The sequence below is a fragment of the Schistocerca cancellata genome, chromosome 4 (genome assembly GCF_023864275.1).
Source record: "Schistocerca cancellata isolate TAMUIC-IGC-003103 chromosome 4, iqSchCanc2.1, whole genome shotgun sequence".
NCBI lineage: Eukaryota > Metazoa > Arthropoda > Insecta > Orthoptera > Acrididae > Schistocerca > Schistocerca cancellata.
This window is the reverse complement of record NC_064629.1, coordinates 556,834,051-556,857,013: the sequence shown is the minus strand read 5'-3', so window position 1 is coordinate 556,857,013 and position 22,963 is coordinate 556,834,051. Positions and strand designations below refer to the sequence as shown.

The window sequence follows — 22,963 nt, the reverse complement described above, 5'->3', positions numbered from 1 at the left end:
GCTATATTTTCAGTGCAGAATCAAAATGGTCATTATTTATCGATGGTTCAGGATTTACAATGACCTTCACTTTTATTACTACTGATTTATTATTGTCTTGTAACAACACTACACATTAGCCTCCACAATTTCCCACTTCTGACAGTATGTGACAACTCTGTGGATTTATCTGTAGTACACGATTGCTGGATCTAATCAATAGCAGAGTCACATATGCGTGGAGATGATTACCTGTAGTAATTCCTCATTAGATGCATGAAACAGCAGAATGATGCAATACTGGCTGCACACAGGATTGCATTACGAGCCATTACTAACCCTGTGATGTAGTTTTTCACTGCAGTGAACGGCAATTAAGGTAACTTCTTTGCTGTTTTTAATCAGTCCTGAGGCTGCAAATATCTGCAGTCCACTCCGGTGGAATGCTCTAATGATGCTGTGCCCTGAATGCATTTGTACCCTCAGGACTGCTTAAAACATAAAAGAAGTGAGATTAAAGGTTATCCATTGCAGTGTAAATTGCAGAACAGGGTTAATTGGAAGAATGCAATGAAAAACATCATATGAGATTGTTAGCACAATTTGGGGAGGAAGGGATACATAAAGGAAGTCCACTTACATTATATATGTAGGACCACCTATGGATTTGTTATCAGAACTCCCATGTTCAGGAATCATTTAAATGCTTTGGTTAAAGCACGACATCTTTCTGTGAAAGTGGTGTTCCTTATAGCTTACATGGAAATCACCGAGTACTTCAGGCAGCGAGGTAAACAATACGCTCTGGCTCTTCAAGATGTTAACTGTCATGTACATTTGATGACCAGCTGCAGTATATGGAAACATCATCCACAAATAACCAGTTTTCATGGGCTCCTTACTATGGACACAGTAAATGACGCAATACTCTCATCACTGATGGACACCATCCTGATAGTGAAAACTCTCAGAAAGTGTATCACCCACTGTACAACCAACTTTCTCACTGACCCAGAAACATACGGTGTATTTCCACCGTGTATTGTACACCATTTTCACAGTGAAAAACTAACCGACTTACTCATTCATCACTTCAGTCTATTTAACCCTCCCCCCCCCCCCCCCCCCTCCTTAGTACTACTCTTCAGTATCTCCAACAATTTCATCATGCCTGCCTAGTCACCTGCTGCCATTCACAGCTCTTCGGGATGCATCTAGTGCCATTCTGCCTTCTGACATCACTACATGTCCAGTTCAATTTAGTCCCCTCTGTTTCACTTTATTCGTGATACTGGCATATGAGTACCCGTCCATTAGTTTTGTATTTCTTAATATTTTCCACATTTGCATTTTGGATTATTTCACAGCACCATGCTGTTCTCTCTGAAACTTCTGATCATAATCTGCCAATCAGTATAACAGAAGTTCTCATGGATCCAGTACTACATATGGTATTTTATCTCTAGCTTGTATTGCTCACCATGTCCATATTGAAAAACTAACTTATTCATCAAACTTCCTGGTGGTTAACGTTTAGTCTAATTTAGATACAGAGTGACAATTATTGAACTATATGAAATAAAATCGTCATAACTTCTGAACAGTCTATGTCAGGATGTTCAAACTGCACAGTTGGCCACAGGGCATGATGGGTATAAGTATTCACATGTATGTTTTAGCGACGAAGCCCACTTTCATACTGATGGATTCACCAATAGGCAAAACTGGCGCATTTTTGGGACTGAGAATCCACATTTCACAATCGAGAAGTCTCTTCACCCTCAACCGATGACTGTGCAAAGTCCAGTCACGGAATAATCAGTGCAATATTCCTTGGTGGCACGGTGACTACTGAATGGTACATGAAGGTTTTTGGAAGATGATTTCATCCTCATTATCCAAAGTGACCCTGATTTCAACAAGATGTGGTTCATGCAAGATAGAGCTCGATCTCACTGAAGAAGCAGAGTGTTTAATATCCTGGAGGAGGACTCTGAGGACCACATTGTGGCTCTGGGGGACTCAGAGGCCACGGGCACAAGCTTCGATTGGCCGCCATATTCTCTGGATCTGAACACACGCGAATCCTTTTTGTGGGGTTATATTAAAGAAAGGCATATAACAATAACCTCAAAACCATTGCTGAGCTGGTAACAGCCATTCAGGAGGTCATCGACACCATCAATGTTCCGACACTTCAGCGAGTCATGCAGAATTTCACTATTCGTCAGCGCCACATCGTTGCCAATGATGGCAGGCATATCAAACATGTCACGCATATGCCATAGTTTGTAACTAATTTATGTTTTTTTTTTCCATATAGTTCAATAATTGTCACCCTGTACTTTATCTGAGTGATCTGTTTCTTAATACATACACTAGACTAAACTATATTCTATTAGCTGCTGGCTGTTTTACATTAACTTCACTTTCACACTATTGTATTGAATCAAAAGGCTTACCAGGGATTTTAAATTACCTTTCTCTTGAATGTCACATCATTGACTACTAGAGCTGCCTTTGCATTGTCCATCTTCTCATGATTAAGTAAATTTGTTTTCCTTCATTAATTTGCAGTCTCACCTTTAGTGCTACATTTCTGTATTAAATGCCATGTCAATAATGTGGTGTCTGTTTTCACTCATAAGGACAAAGTCATCCGAATAGGCTACATTGGATACATTTACTATAACTTATTTCTCTTGGTTGGAATTCTGGTAATTATATCTCCAACTGCTCAGCGTTTTCTGAATTTGTTCCAACCTTAAAGAATGTTTGTCCTAAGCATGTTCTGTCTAGCTGAATTATCTTAATAGGTAACTGGCAGTCTCATAATAAGTTAAGCATGGTATGTATAATGTCAGGTGCCTCATGCAAATCTATGAGCAGTCTTAAGATTTTCATTATCACCTAGAAAAAAATAAAGTTATGTAATTAATTTTTATCCAAAAAACTGTATGAATTCAGTCGTAACCAAACTTCATCTTTTGCTATTATTTTGGCACTTCCATCCACCTTCTGCATGCATATACAGATAATCAGAGATCAAGAAATATCACAGCAGAAATATATGCTACTGTGATACTCTCTGTTTAGGATGCTGTGTGTCAAATTCTATTTGACAGGAGAACAGTACTACTGTCTACGAACACTAGTAACTGCCAGTGCTGGATTCCATTATTTCATCAAAGTTAGCACTATCACCACAATCAATTAAACAACTCATCAAACATATTTCAATTGCTTCCTGAAAACCATATTCCAAAAGGGGGATGCAGATGATGCTTTCTTACTTTCGAAGTCGACAGTGTGACCTGCCTGAACACAGTGGTCTGCCACAGCAGATTTATCACGCTGAAACAAGCAGGTATAGTGCCAATGTCCCGTGCATCCTTCACAGAGCCAACAACATGGCTGTCTTTGGCGCTAGCAGGAAAATATCCTCGATTATGTTTAGTAATGATATGACGTGTTTTAGAAGACAGATTCCCTAAGAATGGTAGGAAGGCGTGGAGTTTAACCTTTCCCCTTCAGCATCATGAGGTAGGACACTCACTTTTGTTTTGTGGAATGGTCACCTTTGGTACAAAAGCTTTTTTTGAGGTGTTAAAGTTCTTCCGGTAGATGATACTTATCAGCAATCATATGTGCGCTGTGTACTAGTGCATTGAGGACTTTGTAGGAGGTCTTTACAGGTTGCTGACAGCTGACCACTCACAGGTACAGTTCTCAATGTGTTGGCTTGCCAAAGACACCATGGACCAGGGTGTCATTAGTTTCACTATGAACCACAACATCCAAAAACATGAGGCATCTGTCCATTTCCAGCTCCATGGTATGTTCCCATGGATGGTATTCAGACGGTCCAAGAATTGATGAACTTTTATTTTGCCCTAAGGCTGTACTACAAGAGTGTCATCCACATAACTCCCAAACATGACTGCCTGATAGCCATAGTTTTATGGATCAAGTAATACATCATAAAACGGAGACTTGTGCTTAACTTTTTTGTATGCAGGTACATGTCTGCAGTTTTAGTACACATTGAAATCCATGTATCATGCACTGCTAGGAAAGACAAAACAAAACACTGGCGAGATGGAATGTCATGCAGTAATTCTTTTTCTGCATTCAAAAAAAGAACGACACTGCAACACTGCAACAATCCATACTCAGTTTGTGGAAGTGTAAGGTAACAATGAGCCACCACATGGCACGGACCCTTACTTTTTGGTGATGTAAGTTTGAATGACAAAGGACAAATTGGAGACCATCTCTCTGTAAAGATCCAAGTTTCACAAAAGAAGTGGAGGCCCTGGTGTTTGAAGAATGGTGTACCTCAATATCGGTGATAGTGTAAAAAGTGAAAATCTGTCATGAATCAATTTTCAAGATTGTGCACAACATTGGAACCTGCTGGGTTTTGCAATTGCTTAAAATCATTCAAAACATCTGCCAAACCAAGGTAGCTGCAGAAATGTTGCAGCTACACTATTAGTCAAAAGTTTTCACCAATCACAACTATGGATTTGTGGTTAAAACAGGGGTTTCATTTTTAATATTCTATCATATACCCATTCTGATGGTAAAACAAGTATACACATGTAAAGATTAAGCATCTCTGTTGTGTATTTGACTGGTTGTATGCTTATAGAAGTGCTGATGAGCATCCACAATACTGATATGCCTCTACCAAAGACGGTTCCATACAAATAGGCCTCATTTCTTCCACTGTCAGTACAGCAATCACTTTGCATTAGTTTACAGTACACTATGCATCTAGTACTGTGTTTGTAAACCTGATCAAGTTCATACAGTATTACCTCCTAATGGGACAGAAGCAGGAGACTGGAACTGAAAAACATGCTGTAGTTGTAATTCTACATCAGCTAGTAAAAGTTTACATAGCCCATTCTTCAGTGGCATATATGTTGCACTGGTTCAAGCAAAATGGTGCCAATTCAAGTGTTTCAAGATCTGGAAGAGATCTAGTAACATCATACAGGAAAGATTAGTTCATATGTGTACAGAGGACACATATTGCACCTAAAATTTGTGAGGAAGTAATTAGTACGCGAGCAGATACAATCTGTCTCAACAGTCCCTGTGAACAAGGTTTAACTGGGTGCATAGCAACCAACAAACATTTCATTAAATGAATAAAATATAGTGAAATGATTGCAAAGGGTACGGCAACATAAAACTGGAGCATGTAGCCTTGGTCCAAGGTGTTATTCACAGACAAACCTAAGTTTGAAGTATTTGGAAGCCACTGTCGAATGTCAGTTTCTTGACTTTGTGGAGAACATACAAAGAGTCAGTGTGTGACTCCAACAGTGAAGTATGGTGGAGGGCCGGTCATGGTGTGAGGATGGTTTGTGGGTGATAAATTCAGTGATCTAATGAGAATTAATGGAATATTAAAGAAGGAAGGATATCATTGGATACTGATGAACATCAGTTCCACCTGGCAAAAGAATTATCAGTCGTGGGTTTGTTCTGCAGTAGAACGATAATCCGAAATATGCTCCTACATTGTGCAGAGATTATTTTGATACAAAAGAGAAATAAGGGGAACTGAAGAATATCATATGGCCACATCCGTCACCTGACTTAAATACCACTGACCATTTATGAGGTCAACTTGACAGGGAGGTCATAAAACTGAGGTCATCTAAGTTTGTTGATTTATGAAATAATTTAAAGACGTATTGGACTGCAATAGATACAAAAACATTACAAAATTTACCTCCAGAATGCCAAGAGTTTGTGCAGCTGCTCTGAGGGCAAAGGGTGGATACTTTGAAGAGTCTAAAATGTAAACCATATTGCACTGCATTTAATGATAGTTTAAATATTTATTTTGTTACCTATTTAGTTTATACAATGCAACTGTACATTGAAATGAAGGACATAGTTTTTAACATGGGTGACCAAAAACCTTTGACCAGTAGTGTATGTCAAGCTAACCAAGTTTACTTTTCCAGCCACCAAACAGCCATGGATGTAAGCTGGGTGTGGCACTGCAATCCTGAGATAAAGGAGCAAAACAAGCAGTGCAAATGTGTATTCACCACCACCAAACAGTTGAAGACTCTGTTGTCACAATTAATTTTAGCCACAGCTGCAGATGATCATACATACCAGAAGCAGCACTTTCTGACTATACGCAAGATTTAGTCTAGTATTTTTGTCTCACACCCTTCTGTGAAGAAGTGAACTGTATCTGTGTATTTTACTCACCTGAGTAGTGTATACTAACTAATTATAAGTTTTTGCATACATTTTAGCGCATAGCGTAGTAGCAGAACTTAGATTGCACCCAGCAACTCCTTGTGGTAAAGACTAACATTAATTAGAGATGGTCAGGGAATACGCCTGTTGTGAACAAATGCAGAGGTATTTGGCCACTGTCCCTAGACAGATGGAAGCCACATTTGCCACAGTTGACAGGCTACAGGTTGCTGCCCCATGCTGTGGTGGCAGTGGGGTGTCAGAAACAAATGATTTTGTACCACTGGAGCTTATAGCGCCACCTGGGACAATCCCTGATGATGTACCACCTTCTGTTTTGCATGTTCTGATCAGTTAATAATGCATGCCTGATGGTAACAGTGATGAACAGTGAAAGAGTCACATACCTCTGAATAGAAGGCAAAAGTGGGTATTGGCCACACAGCTGTTCCCCCAACAGCTTAAAATTACATTTGAGGTACTGTCCACTGCTGAAAGTACACCTGAGCCAGCATAGAATGTCTCGATGTTGGAACTGGGGACGATCTTCCTGACAGATCCAAGCAAGAGCAGAGGGTGCAATTGCTTGACATTAGGAGCTTCAAATTTAAGCGCATATTTAGCCCCTTAGGGAAATAGTGTGCAGGTCAGGAAAGACGACCTGCATCATCTCTGTTTGCTTCCCAAGGGAACCATGGCTGAGATGTGGAGGAGACTCTGGCGGCAGTGACTGAGCACACTGGTGAACTCATCCGCAAATTGTGGCTCATTTTGGCACAAATGACGCCTGCCACTTGGCTTCAGAGGCCATCCTCAGTTCCAACAACAAGCAGCTGGCTGCTTTGGCAAAGAAAGCTAGCCTAACTCGCAGTGTGGAAGCAGAGCTGGCATTTTGCAGCACTGTTCCCAGTACTGATTACGGTTGAGTCCTTGAGTTTTCTTCAAGTTCTGGAAACAGAAGAAAACCAGATGAGGCCAAGTCAGGACTGCATGGAAGATGACTGATGACAATGAACCCAAGCCATCAGATTATTGCAAATGTCACAGCGTTCTTGTGTGGTCTGGCATTGCCATGCTGAAGGAGAAGGTGCTCCCTGTCTGGATGAGCTCTTCCAATTTGAAACTTGATTGCAGCAGGCTCTTTCTCACACACTAACACAGTTACATTACACACTGCCATACTACAAGCTACAACTAATAGCCCTCTAGAGGCAGTGCGTTGCAAATATGTAGACATGAAGAATAAAGATTTGGAATGTTAATAGCATTTGTTTTATGTAAAAAGCTTTTCCCATAAAAAATTCAGAGGCATTAGTTTTCCAAGCATGCCCTTGTATAAAGAAATGTAGGAAGATAATCCTGATCAGCAAGAGCAACAAGAAACAGATTTCAGATTACCGGAACGATCAACATAAAAATTCCATCTCCGGCACTGACAATGTTGAGCATCAATGGAAAAGGTTCAAGATTATTATGCAATACACTTTATACAGATATGAGCTAAGAGATGGGACAGACTGGTCATAGTTCACCAGCTGTATCTGAAAGCCGTTATAAAAGCAACGATAGCTTCACAGAAAATTCAAATGTAGCAAAAGCCTCACAGACAAACAAAATTAGCATACAGAGACCCACACATGAAGTGTTCAATGCACTTTAAAGTAAAATTTTATCAACTGACTTGACAGAAAATCCTGTGATTTAGTCTTACATCAAATTTATAAACAGTTTGAAAAATACACAAAATATTTGGGTCACCAATTTATGAAGAGATTGTGTCTAACAAAGACCTAGTAAAGGGTCTCCTACCACTCATCAAGGGTACTGGCTGGCTATACTAGAACGACTGGGAGAAATACCGCACAATAAACATAGTGCCAGTGTGAGCAACAGGAGCCTAAGAACTTTGGAACTTTGTGGTAAGGTCTTACGGGATCAAACTGCTGAGGTCATCAGTCCCTAAGCTTACACACTACTTAATCTAACTTACACTAAGGACAACACACACACCAATGCCTGAGGGAGGACTCGAACCTCTGACAGGGGGAGCCACATGGACCACGACAAGGCGCCTCACACCGCGCGGCTACTCGATGCGGCCAGGATCCTAGGACCACTGTTGTTTTGTCTACTTGATTAAATCCAATCAAACCAATCAGAAACTGATTAAAGCCACATGTTCGGGCACTCTGTGACCATAATGGCTTCGAAACAGAGGTTGGCAAAGAGAAGGACAAGATACTAGCTGTCTTCTTGAAAACTGTTTCCCTGAGAAAGATCAGATTGTAGTTCCTCTTTTAAATGGTCATACCAATGTCAAAATGACAGATACTAAATAAGTGACCATGGAATAGAAAAGGAACTGAACTTGCTCAACAGACGAAAGGCTACTGAACCTGATGGGATAACAATACGATTCTGTACATAGTGTGCAAACGAACTTGCTCCTCTTCTAACAGCAGCGTACTGAAAGAGCAAAACATTCATAATGGTTGGAAAAAAGTGCAGGTCATTTCAACTTTCAACAAGGATCATTGAACAGACACACAAAACTACATGCATCCATCCCTGACGTCAGTCTGTTATAGACTTCTGGATAATGTTTTATGCTTGAATATTATGATAATTCTGAACACTGAAAAATCTCTGTAGGAAATGAAATGGGTTCTGAAAACAACAATCATGTGAAACCAGTGTATTCATATCATCCATGAAACCCAGAAAGCAGTAAATAATGTTGCTCAGGTTGACGCCATGTTCCTTGACTTCCAGAAGGCATTTGATACAGTTCCGCATTACTGTCTAATGAAGTAAATATGAGTGTATGGAATATCAGACCAGCTGTGTGACTGGATTGAAGAGTTTCTAGCAAACAGAATAAAACGTGTCTTTCTCAACACAGAGAAATCTTCAGACTTAAAAGTAACTTCAGGCATATCCCCAAAGCAGTGTTACTGGACCATTACTTTTCACAAAATATATAAATTACCCAGTGAATAACATCAGAAACTCTGTGAGGCTTTTTGTGGACGATGCTGTTGTATACAGGAAAGTTTCAATGCTAGAAAATGGTAGCAAAAAGCAGGAAGACCTGCACAGGATTGACAATTGGTGCAGGGAGTGGCAACTGACACTCAACATAAACAAAGGTAACATACTGCTCATAAATAGACTGAAAGACCCATTGTTGTAGGATTACATGATTGCAGAAAAATCACTGGAAACATTGACATCCCTTAAATATCTAGAAGTATATGTACATAGCAAACTGAAGTGTAATGACACCATAAAACTAATAAAAAATAAGACAGATGCCGGACTGAGATTCACTGGAATAATCCTCAGGAAATGTAGTCCACCAACAAAGGAGGTACCTTACAAAACCCATGTTTCACCAATACTTTAATATACTGCTTGTCAGTTTGGGATCCACCCCAGGTAGGATTGATAGAAGTAACAGAAAAGATCCAAAAAAGAACAGCACATTTCATTACAGGTTCATTTGGTAAGAATGAAGGCTAAATGAAATATGGATAAACACCAGTTGTTCTGTCATAATAGACTGGATGGCAGTGTATGTGGAAGTATCACTTGTTGCCATGGGAAAGCGCACAAGAATTATTGTCTTGCATGCTAGAAAATTACCTGGTTTCATACAGAACTGTCAACTGGTTTAAAAATTGAGGAAAACAAGCAACAACCATTAATCACAACATTATTCTGAAGTGGTTAAAGGGGGGCAGCTGCTGGAAACCTTAAACTGGCAGTCTGTCATTGTAATGAACAATGTCCCAACCTATTCAGTTATTAAAGATACAGCTCCAACAATGACAACAAAAGAAGCCAACATTGCTGAATGATTAAACTGTAACCATGTGCAAGTTCAGGATGACTTGTATAAGGTGGCGCTCATGGAACTAAAAATAAGCCACAGTTTCAACAGTATGTTGTGAAAAGGAGGCTAAACAGCACATTCACAGGGTTCTTATGCTTTCACCATAACACTGCTGCTTTTATGCCATCATAATGATTTTGGTGCAGATCAAACATTACATAGCAACAAATCATAAAAGCTTCATCATGGCAGAAATACAGAAACTTTCAGAGGAAGCAGTGACAGAAATAATGCCAGCGATGTGGAACAATGTCGCACATTACACAGAAAAGGCTCTTTAAAAACAGTCTGGAAGTCACATGAGTGTAAAGAGTAGTACAGAAAATATAATAATATCCTTAGAACACTCTCACAACTCTTCCACAGACTGTAGCATAGATAACGACACTGTTGGGGAAGGGACTGACTCTGAGCTAAGTGGCATTTATCCTTTGCCATAACTCAACTTTCTTTAGTGTTTGTGGACATGGTGTGACATACCACATACATACTACAGTGATTGGTAAGTATTTAGGCAGCTTATATTATTTTAATGTTATTTGTTATTGCAACCATATGAAGGATCCAGATACATTTGAGCACCCCTTTTGCATCAAATACGCAAACTCAACGTGAGTCATAAATGATTATTATAAAAGACAGTGCATGTTCCTACTGCTTTTGTCAAGACGTACACATAATAGGAAAAGTGTATCGTTTTATATACGGAAGTGAATTCATTAAGCAAAAAGGATATTGTGATCCTGTAAAGAAAACTCAGTACTGCACATTAACAGTGATTATGAGAAGATAATCAGTACGGCACAGCACATACTATGTGCACACGTACTGGCAAATCAGCACCACCTCCTTCCATGCTAAACTGTGCTACAGCATCCATCACTTTGTTATTCTGTTTCTGGTACACATGGAGCTGAGGAAATGCATATTTTTTGAACAGCTAGTACACGGTGATGAGAGGGGGTATTGACCTTGAATGAATGTTGGCAGACTGCCCATACAATGCAATTTAAGTCGCTAAGGAACGTTGGAGCTTAGAGCATCATGTGTTCGTTGTCGAGCAGTACTTTAGAAACAATGATTACGTAGTCACAGTGCAACGTCTTTTCAGTCAAAATTTGAGAGTTGGATGTCGAGGTGCAGTGCCTGATCAAAATACTGTATTCCGATGTGTTGCAGTGGATCTGTGATGAAAAAGAAACCACCCGGTCTTCCCCATTCAGTTCATAATCTGTAAAAAGTAGACCGAGTGAGAACGGCAGTTCTTGCTATCCGAAACCTTAGTGAAGGGGATTCTGTGGAGCGCAGAGAGTTTTGTTGCGTAATGGATGAAATTTTTATGGAAGTTGCAGATGCCACAGTCTTCACGAGTGATGAAGCACATTTTCATGTAGATGGTTACGTCAATCGTCGGTATTAGGTGCCGGAGAACTCACATGAATTACACCACAGACCTCTCCACAGTTTAAAAGTAACAGTGTGGTGCCGAATTTCAAAGATAAGGATTGTTGGACCCTATTCTTTTGAAGAGTAAGGAACTGCAGTTACTGTGACATCAGCGTGCTACATTAAAATGTTAAACAACTTTCTTCATCCAGAACTTGAAAGGCGTCAAGTGAACATGAGAGAAATATGGTTTCAGCAGGACGGTGCTACAGCTCACACAGTGAGAGCATCCATGGAAGTAGTTCAACAAATGTTCCCAGGCTATGTTATTTTGAGATATGGTGATGTTTACTCGCTCCCTCACTTACCCGATTTGTCGATATGTGACTTCTTTTTGTGGGGACATTAAAAATCAAAAGTCTACATGAACAAGCCTTGCACAATCATGAACTGACGAATTCCACTCGTCAGGAAATTGAAGCCATGCTGAACAAAATGTTGGAGAGAGCCATGCGTAACTTTCGGGAGAGGACCCAAATTTATATCCAGCAAGAAGGATGTCATCTCCAATACATTATTTTTTGAACCTAATTAAAGTATGTATATTTCAAAACTGCATTAAAAAATCCATCACTTAATGCTTGTTTTTATTATTTTTATCAAACCATGTCCCAGTCATTCAATAGCGGAAAAACATACATTTCCTCTGCTCCAACCTGTATAATCACTCATGTAGCAAAATCAATTAGCACCACAGATCTAACTGTGAAAATGTGAATAAGAAAATTGAGAGAAGGCCGATGGTCTTTGAATGTGCTAAAAAACAAGAAGGTTTCAAGCAACTACTAGGATGGAGCTCAAGCCATTTTAGAAGCCACTGTCAATAACCTATTCTTCCCTTACCAAGTGAACTTCAAAAGTTCATATTCTGGTTACTATGGTCATATAATTGAGAAATTACATGGATGTTATAAGCTAATGTCTTGGGCATGTGCTAAATAACATTTTACCTAAAATGCCACTAAAGATGGGCATGTGTCCAGTACTAGTCTGGCAATAAAAATAAAATATAAAATTAAAAGATACATTCTACTGAGCAGTACACGCCAAGATACAACACTGTGGTCCTTACCTCTTTCCATATATTTCAGTTTTCATCAACAGCAACAATAATTAGTCACGACTGCTGTTACCATTACATAAATATGTAAGGGCAGGGCAAATATGTATAACATAAACGTTTTGGTATTAGTTCATTTTGTAAACCCTCGTCACCAGTTTTGCAAAGGCCTCATTGCTACTGCTGTGGAGACCAAGTTGCCACTGCTGCTACGGTAGGCCGAGTTTGTGAAACAGTTTCTGTTGCAGTAGACTACTAAGAATATTTCTCACTGCCACAATTACACAGCTATGCCTCACGGTCATGTAACAGGACAGAAGAATGAAGGTTCTACAACACTCCAACAAATTAGTAACGAGGTCACAAAAATGATTTAAAAACGTTTACTTATCTTTGTGACTTGTCGAATAATGAAGTCTGCAACACTGCATGTAATATAATGCAAAAAAAAAGGCCCTCAATGGCTAAGTGCAAATAATCATAGGTAAAGTTCACAGTACATAGCAAATGCAATTCACAAGTAATGTCTGTTCACTTCTAAGTGTTCACTAAACAATGTTTCTGATCTAAGTCAGTCCTGCACGATGATCTACAACTAAGTGCACGAGAGCTACACTTCTATCTTCCAAGCAGGCTTCTGTCCGTTGTCGTCCAGTCATCAGCGGATTGAACTTGGCCAACAATTGGCCAAGGCGAAGTCGATATCCTTATCCTCATCCTCAGCGCTTCCCATGGTGCTAGTGGAACTCGCACAAGTGGCCAGTCTCTGTGGCTCTGGCACCAGCTTGCATCTTTGCACCTGTGGTGATTTTGCCATGACTGTGTCTTGTTCGGACGACACAGCAGCACAAAATTCAAACAGACCGCATTATATTATCAGGCAAAGCAAACTGGTTCCTGGCCAGGGACGGCAGCACCATGTGTTTACACCTGAGAAGCAGAGAGGGAAGGTAGTAATAGTGCACACTTCAGTACTCCTATAAGTGGGCCACTGTCACATGCTACATGCCTGTACCTGACACTAAATGTAGTGTCTATTTAGACCAGCAGTAACAGTATGTACAGTATATCTGATCTTGGCTCCTTGCAATGGTTTGCTGACAATATCCATAAAACTACCTTTCTTGATTAGGTTGCAGTTTTCCTTAACTGTGTGTTGATTATTCATCTGCTGTTTCAATCACAATGTTGACTGACTTCATTTTAACGGAAGGTGATACACAACCTTTCCAGTTTCCTAATGTCGGAATGGTAAAAGTTAATTTTACAGCAGCAAAACCAAACTGACTGCGTGCTGTAGCAGTTAGAGTTTTCGCTAGTAACACCAAGGTTCCATATCTCTCGTGACCATCTCAAATTTTTCTCTGCTTGAAAGGTCCGATAGCAGTTCCCCTCAGCCTTGTGAGGTCAACTGAAAAGTTGCTTGAATATAAAAGCAGCAAAACTGACACCAAGTTTACACAAACAATGAAGTAGCGTAACACTGAAAGGCTTGCACCAGGCTACATGACACCACGTTTTATTAGCAAAAGCACCAGCTGTTAACTTTACAGGTTACTGAGCCATATACTTGACAAACTACTTGTACAATTACGGATCTTATTCTCTGCATGATTTCAGGCCAGTTCTATAAAATTTAGGTCCAGATGATATGGTGAGAGTAGGAGGAGAACCATTTTCGTGCAAAATTTTGTCAATGGAATAAACTGGAGAAAATTTGTATTCCATAACTGAAGTTCAGCTTTCCTTGTACCTACTTATTTTTAATTTTTATTCTGTCCCTTCCTACATGGTAGTTCAAAATTTTCCTGTTACAGCAACAGAGGAGAATGGAACACAAAATGAATCTCTACATCTTCTGCAATGAAACATTGCCTGGTACTGCTGTTGAACAATATTTTTTGTACAGTCATTTTGCAACATTTATTCACAGTGTACTGTGTATGAATCCACAGTTCGTTTAAATAAACAACTGATGCTGTGATTCTCATACATTAGTCTTTCTTAAAAAATTTAATGTAGTATGCTCTTTACGCAAGCATGTTCTCTCATTGGCACATAATGACTCCTTCTTTCTCACACCTTTTAAAATTATGGAACAGTTTTTCTCAAAGTTCCTTTGTTAGCCTTGAAGTCCATTTCTGTGTGACAAAAGCTGTGAATTTTATGCAAACACAGCACTCACTTGTATTGTTCATTATATTGCAGAAATTGTTACATAGTAACACATTTATCTACATCAATGAACTATTTATTGCACGCATTTTACATATTCTGCTTTGGGACAGATACCTGTATCCCACTCTACTTGGCATCATGTGTCTCCTTCCATAAGTTACTTGCCGTTGACTTACTTAACTTTTGTTCATAAAAAACTTTTCTTTTGCAAAAACAAATTTTCTTCTTTATCCATAATTTTTGCATTTTTTCTTTCTTTCAAGATAATTAACTGATCTAAATTGGTTTTACATAAAACCTGTTACTTCTATTTCACCTCATAATAACAAATGTAAGGGATGGAGGTTAGACAATAACTTCTCAGAAATGTTGAGATTATCATACATATAGCACAAGTTCAAACTGGAAAAGGATGGGGACACAAAATCAACCATGCCATTGTCTAAATAATCATCCCAAAATTCGCTACAACTGGCTTAAGGAAACAGTGGCAAACTTAAATCAGGATGGCCAGACAGTGACTCACAAATTCAATAATTAGAGCAAGCTCGCAGCCCAGATAGTAAATTACAGATTCAGATTCAAATATTCCGTGTCCAGTTCCAAGCTCTCCCCAAGATTATTCCAGGAATTTAATGTAACTTTCAACTCACCAACACACTGTGTTATCCTACTCGATTTTGGATTGTGTATTAAATTAACTATACAGGTTGTACACAGGATGGACGAAAACAAGAACCTCCATTGGAACCATACCTAATAAGGCACTACGGTGGCCAATCAACTCTTGAGTCTATGACTGAATCATTTTTTTACCCTCACTAAACAGCACTGTACTAACTAGTTTTTCCAGCATCTCCAGTATTCATCACTCACTCATCAGTCTCTCTGTAAGCATTGTAACTACCTATGTCACTGGCATCATCAACTATTTAGAACAAAGCTTTATTAAACTACAAAAAATTGCATAAATTTTGTGCAAACAAATTTTTTCTTCTCCCTCCAATATTCACTGTAAGGCTAATCCCAAGCTACTAATAAGGTTTGCCTTATTTTTCCCACTTTGCGCAAACTGAGTCCTGACATTTGACTTAATGGCCATTGATGGTTAATGATTATGAGTACTCAAAAAATTAAGTAATTGATCTGCTGTTGCTTCTTTTAATCTCCTTCTATCGGCTTGTAGCGATTTTTCTTTTCCTTGAGCATTCTGAGGACACACACTTCCCCTTACCTGTTCTTATCTTTATCCAGATGAAGAAATTACAGAACATTCCGAAAGCCACAGATTTGTGAATCAGCCCTGCCCCTAGCTGTTCTCCTTCTGGTAGCTGGTGATTAGGCATACTAATTTTATGTTTCACTCGAAAGTCACATGTTTTGTCATGAACTGTAGCTGTTGTCATTGATCCCGATTTTATCATCATAATCATCATTCTTCTTCACAGTAGCAGTAGCAGTAGTAAAAGCAGGAATCTGAAGGAGGTACCCACCCCCTTCCCCCCTTAACCCTCTGATAATACTATTCTTGTATTTGTACCATCAGTGCTATAATTACTGCAAGTGAAAAAGGAATAACAAAATATGTCTGTTTGAAACTTCAGTAAAGATTATAGTCAACATGTATCATACCTGAAAGGTAAGAATGGAGGATTATTCCCACCAACCAATGGTCGATAGGCCTCGTCGGGCTTCTTCTTCAAATAAATTATCTGTAACAAAAAACAATTTGTAATTATAGTGAACATGAAGAATAATACATATAAAATTAAAAGCATCAACATACATTGGGAGATCATGAAGCAGCCAACAGTCCCAGTTAAATTGGAAACTGGAACTTAAATTGTGGAGACATAAACTCAAGAAATAAAATAATGGGCTACTGATGGTTACGATCATTTTGCTGATCCCATTTGAAGAAACTGCAGCTTAAGGAGACGCCAAACGCTTAAATTATAAATGTAGCTTCTTGTAAACAATATGGCCATGTAGCAGATTTTAAGGTATGCAAGGACTGCTTGTACTTTTGAGCTACGGATGAAATCTTCATCCTGCAAGCCTTCCCACATATCTCCAATCAAGTACTGCTGTATAGAGAAAATATACACTGATGAGCCAAAACTTTATGACCACTATCCATCTCAAATTTGAAAGCCACCTCGTGGCATTGCAGGTACATGATGTGGAACGCTAAGTATATAAAGTGGACCATAGGCCAATTGGGAATCATTCTAGTAATGATACAGGCCATAGAAGTGGAAATTCAATGACATAAGCGACTGTATCCAAAGACAAGAGTATTATGGCCTGGTGCATCTGGGCCCAGAGAATCTCTGAAACGGTGAAGCTGGATGGCTGTTCATGTGCTACTGTTGTGAACATTTATGGAAAGTGGATGAAGGGTGGTGTAACCACATGTAGCTGACAAGGTGTTGGACGTCTGTGTATAAACACAGCACCTGGAGGTCAGAGGCATGTCTGCTAAGTAATGCAGGACAGGTGACAATCTGTGCCAGATCTGACAATGGAGTACAATGCTGGTGCAGGCAATAAGTGTTTTGGACCACATCAGTCACTGCACATTGTTGAACACAAGGCACTGTCAATTACAACAGCGGTAGGCATAGGCTCATACAGACTGAACCACTAAATAATGCAAAAGTGTCACGTGGTCACAGTAATCACATTTCTTGTTACACCAGGTTCATTACAACAGGTAATGATATGTCCAAGCACACTGTTCAAGCCGAATTTGTAGCAACTTGGAGTAACCAATACTTATTCCATTTTGTTACGCTTGATGTGTTTCTTTCCTATTGTGTGTTGCTATTGGCAGCACCACAAACGGGGGGCATAATGTAAGTTAGCATGAGCATTTCATATGGCAAAGAAGTGACTAGCCTCATTTATTTTTTTGGTTCTTGCAAACAGAGTACTGATACAGTGTTCATAATATTTTTTATGGAACTTGAGGTACCTGTTTGATTCAACAAATAATATATGCAGCATACATATCTTGGATGGAAGTGATAGACATTTATGCAACGAATACAAAAATCAAATTTGTTCGGTGTCACTTGTGTGCTTCCTTAACAATACTAGTTTGCGAGCTGATCTTTGCATCTTAAGAGGGAAAAAAAAGAAAAAAAATTCAAGACGTAGATTTGGACCAGTGACAAGAAGACACAAGATCTCCAATGGCAAGAAAAAATTTGAAGACATTGAAAAATGTAATATATGGAGAAATACAAACTATTCAGGAATGCAGGGGATGACTCACTGGAAGGTACAAGTACCATGACATCAATAGGCACACAAACAAAAGTTACAGAGTTTTGCTAGCTTTCAGAATGAACTTCCTTTTCCAAGCTTACACACACACACACACACACACACACACACACACACACACACACACACACACACACACACACACACGGGGGGGGGGGGGGGGGGGGGGCAGACTTGGAAAGCCCCAGTCAAACCTCAATAAATAATTATGTGAATGATGTTATTCACAATCAGCAATATAGTATGTCATAATGTGCCAGACCACAAGAGTAATTTACAGTTACTTGTCACATAAGCTCTCGATATCACACGTTGCAGGATGGATTTGTTATACAGACACGGAAAACATAAATTGAAACTTCATGCAAATACATGGTTTTTTTATTATATTACCTCTCAAATGTTATATAAATTAAATAATATGACCAGTCGTGAAAAAATGTAGATAAATATTAAGTCTAAGAGGGAGTTAAACTGTCACCTCACACACATTCGTCTTACGAAGCTTAAATGCTAATAACTTGACCACCATGAACTCAAATGTCCGGCATCTAGGCACAGATGCATATGCATCATAATAGACATGTAAAACTTCTCTTGCGATTTTCTCGGAACTGTCATAGTGCACCTTACTACTTGCACATTATGTATTTGTAATGGCCTACTAAAGATGTACAAAGTTTGAAGTAAATCTGCGATCCCAATGCCATGGCCTCTGCTTGTAAGTGGTAAGAACTTGGTGTAGCATGCACTGCAGGGCTCAGTGCCATATCACGTCCAGCATGGCAGGAACTGCCATGTAGAGCAGTCTGATCACACATGGACGCCACTCAGCAGTGGAAGGGTCAGAGCATTTCAACTGTACCCATAGTATAGTGCATAATATCTTACCATAATGATATATATTTTATGTAATGTTACTTTATTATAACAAATCATATAAAAATGATTTGTCATTGATGGGTCTTGACTGTGTCAGTGCTACAAATAGCTTTTTTTTTGTTGAAACAAGCTTTAAAGTAAAAATGACCAAATATGACTTTTACATTAAAAACAATGAAATCAAATATGAAATCTCACTCTGTTATCAATCAGCCAATCGTCACACCAGTAAAGGTTTGATTAGTAATGAAAATAGCAGTTGATGAATATTTTGTAGCTGGTGGATTGCTCAACAGTACCAAGTACATATAGTTTAAATTTAAGTTGTTACTTTTACAGGCCTAAAGCAACATCTCTCACCAGCAGATTATACAGGAAACTACTGTACGATCAACTGTTCATGATAAAGTGTTCACATGCACCATCTTCCCTGAGAGCTGCACATTCATTCACATTGCACTTCATCATCATTCCTGACTGTCTCAGAATGGTTCTACAAATACTCCACAGCCATCAAGTAACTTGTCTCACCTCCCTGGTCACTTGTCCTGAAATAAGCTGTGTGTGCTAAAGTGATATTATGGCACACCAAAGCCCTTGGCGTCTTATGAAGTTATCATTGTAATTAGGGAGCAAGATGGTGCTACAAGCTCTTTTGTACGCATGTCTAATTTAATTAGTCATTGATATTTTATTCATCTTTTATTGAGTTACATTTTTATGAACTTGATGGTTTTCAAACATCAAATAATAGAATTACAATAATCATATTTTAAAAAGTAAGTCTTGCATATTGTAATGAATTTGACTGATAATCAAACCACATAAAATGACTGTCATATGGGGTTTGATCTGCTACTTTTTAATCAATTTACTTTCTCAAGAGAATTTATATTTGCCCTGCTGTTGGAACTGTGTAAATCACTTCACTTATTTTCTTCAATTCATAGATTTAGAAAAAATTCAGTCTTCTTCTTCCTGAAATGCTTCTGCTTATGCAGGTAATTCACAGAACTACTACCCATTTTCTCTTTTCTCCCACAAACTACCATTTAGCATCTCCCATTTTCCTTATGATGTTGTCCATTACTGCACTAAAAAGTACTGTGATAGTACTCTTCTTTGCCAAACCTTCTGTCCATTATCAGGGTGTATACGTGGACAAGGAAAAGAAATTCCCAGATTTTTCCTGGATCTCCCGGTTAAAAATACACTTTCTCCCGGGTGAAAATACACTTTTTCCGTGTTAAGTGACAGTATACTTTTCGTTGGAACTGCAAAATTTGTCAATCATTTGAATCGTTATGGTTTTGTACAGCGGTTTATAATTTCCCGGCACTTTAGAAAACGAAACACAGGGGAAAAAACTTGTTTTGGAATGTTCTTTGATGTGCAGCAACATGTACGCTGCATATTTTCATATTACGAAAGTATAAATTTGCATTCCACCTAACCTCGCATGTTACTTTCCGAAGCAATGAAATCAAGATTGCGATGTGCTTTTGTAAGCCAGTCATAGCTCATGTTACGTGATCTCACCAGCCGATAACAGCGGATATCCAGAGCGTAAGACACGTGATGTAGTCAGTCAATAGCAACATCACTTTCAAGTAGTGCAAACACATGAACAGGAAAAGCTAACAGTTTAAATTAATGTACATAGTGTTACTACAAGAAAAGCAAAGATTTCATATATAATATCTGTCTCTAAGATTAATAAGCTACAAGAGAAGCTAAGATTTCACATATGATGTTGATCTTTTTTGTCGTTTTACACTTTAAGACACATCACATAAATGTGCCAGTAAAATGTTTAATTCCGACATAAATCTCCGATCTTCTGGGCTCGAAATTCTTCTGAATGACTTCTCATCAAAGAGTTGATTTTTAAATGAGAGTCAAACGTGGCTGTGATTTAAGAAATTCACCGTACATTCTCGCACATAGTTTGTTCCAGCAGTTGTCAGAGAGTGCGAGATAAGAGGTCTCACTGCGCTTGCGCAGCTACGATGACGTAGGAAGCCCGTACGTTCCTATGTGCAAACATTAAAAGATCTAAAATTATGTCATAAAAGAAACAAGACATCAGAGGATACTCCAAGAGCATCGGAATTTCATGAACCTTACTGGAATGAATACCGTATTTACTCGAATCTAAGCCGCACTCGAATCTAAGCCGCACTCGAATCTAAGCGGCACCTGAAAAATGAGACTTGAAGTACAGGGAAAAAAAAAAAAAAATTCCCAAATCTAAGCTGCACCTGAAATTTGAGACTCGAAATTCAAGGGGAGAGAAAAGCTTTAGGTCGCACCTCCAAATCGAAACAAAGTTGGTCCATTGTAATATGAGACACAATTTAGGTCGAATGAATGATGATACAGCTACAGTAGTTTGGTTCGAGTCGCAAGCTTAGCAGTTAAGCTTTACCAAGTTGCCATTGCTATGCGTCAGGTGCCCCGTCCGTATTTATACGGATACCCTTCCTTTTTCACGTCCTTCGTCTGGTTTGAATCGATTGCTTATTTTGCTTTGATCTGATACGTGCCGTTTTCTATGTTATAGATGTTTACGTCAGTCACTCTAAGCTGAAAATGCATTACTACACTGTGTCATGCATTGTTTGTCGCATTCTGATAGTGCGTGTTTACGGCCTGTCGCTGCTCGCGGCATGGCTTGCTTTTGTGCGCGCTACCGCCGCCTACAATTAAAAAAAGAGAGGAATCGTCTCATTAGCGAAACAATGGCAAGAGACTGCTATTTGTTGTTACTTACACTGCTGCTTTCTTTGACAATGATCAACAAAAACCAAATAATAGGCTGCGCATGATAGAACATGTTCTGAACGAGAGTTTGGCGAAAATTTTTCTCCGTTTGAAAATCTTTGTGGCCGCTCCTTTAGTACATCAAATTCTGCACAGAAATTAGTCATCTCAGATTTAAAAATCTAGTCAGTTGCCGTGCTTCATTTCTGACTGTATCACTATTAGGCATAAGAGTAATACGAATATAAACATGACACGATACGTATATTCTTCCGCGTTTGCTGTTGTCTCACTCTAGTTTCGTAGTTTATTAGGCAGACAGGATTTAAATGAGATAGAAGCAAACACGAAAATGGCAAAATGTTTATATTCGTATTATTCTTATGGTGAAGAGAATACTGCATGTGATTCACATTTCATCAGGTTCCTATTAACAACCATCTCTTCTCACAGGTAGGAAAAAATTCAGAACGTAGAGTTGGCCATATTGACAAACATCCCAAACAGTCTTGCCAGTCGGATTTTCATAGTACATTGAAATGCTGTTACATTCGAAGATGAACAATACGGAATTTGTATTTACTTCGTTGGATAATGTATGAAAATGCAGTGGTCGAAACTCGGGCGGAGAAAAAAAGCTCGTCTTCCAATTTTTTTTCTTTTTTTTTATTTTTTCTTTTTTTCTTTTTTAATTTTATTTACTGACGCAGAGGTTTTAGCGCCAGTATTTATCTTTGTGCCTACAAAGGATGCCTGTGGAGCGCTACATATATTCGACGTCAGAAGTTAGTTGTGGCAGCACCTACCAACATTTTTCAGAACTTCCGCTTGCTTTGCACTCGATTCTAAGCCGCAGGCGGTTTTTTGGATTACAAAAACCGGAAAAAAAGTGCGGCTTAGATTCGAGTAAATACGGTAATTCGCCTTAAAGTGCACTTTCGTATATCCAGACTCCTAACGAACTAGGCCTCGACCTGATATTAAGCTTTTCAATGCGGTTTTCGGAATGTAAATTTTCTTGGAGTACCAGTACTGTATTAACTCATGTTTGGTTCTTTATTATGGCAAAATTCTGTACGTGCTAGAAGATGAAAACATGCACTTGAAATGCAGCGAACAGTTGAAACTAGCCAATAGTGTGAAATTCAACACTTCATTTCAAATAAATTGGCTGCTTCAGCGAAAAAGATACATAAAAGTCAAAATTCTTTAGCAAAGTGACAAAAATAACTTCA

At 38.9% G+C, this 22,963-nt stretch overlaps 1 protein-coding gene across 4 annotated transcripts in view; it reads right to left on the bottom strand.

Moving 5' to 3' along the window:
• Positions 1-22,963, bottom strand: part of LOC126183241 (dual specificity protein phosphatase CDC14AB-like) — a 212,138-nt gene that overhangs the window by 104,837 nt on the left and 84,338 nt on the right. For all 4 annotated transcript variants that reach the window (XM_049925033.1, XM_049925031.1, XM_049925034.1 and 1 more), the window contains exon 5: positions 16,425-16,504. In XM_049925033.1, coding sequence (XP_049780990.1) covers positions 16,425-16,504 — 80 coding nt within the window. The remainder of the gene's footprint in view (positions 1-16,424; positions 16,505-22,963) is intronic.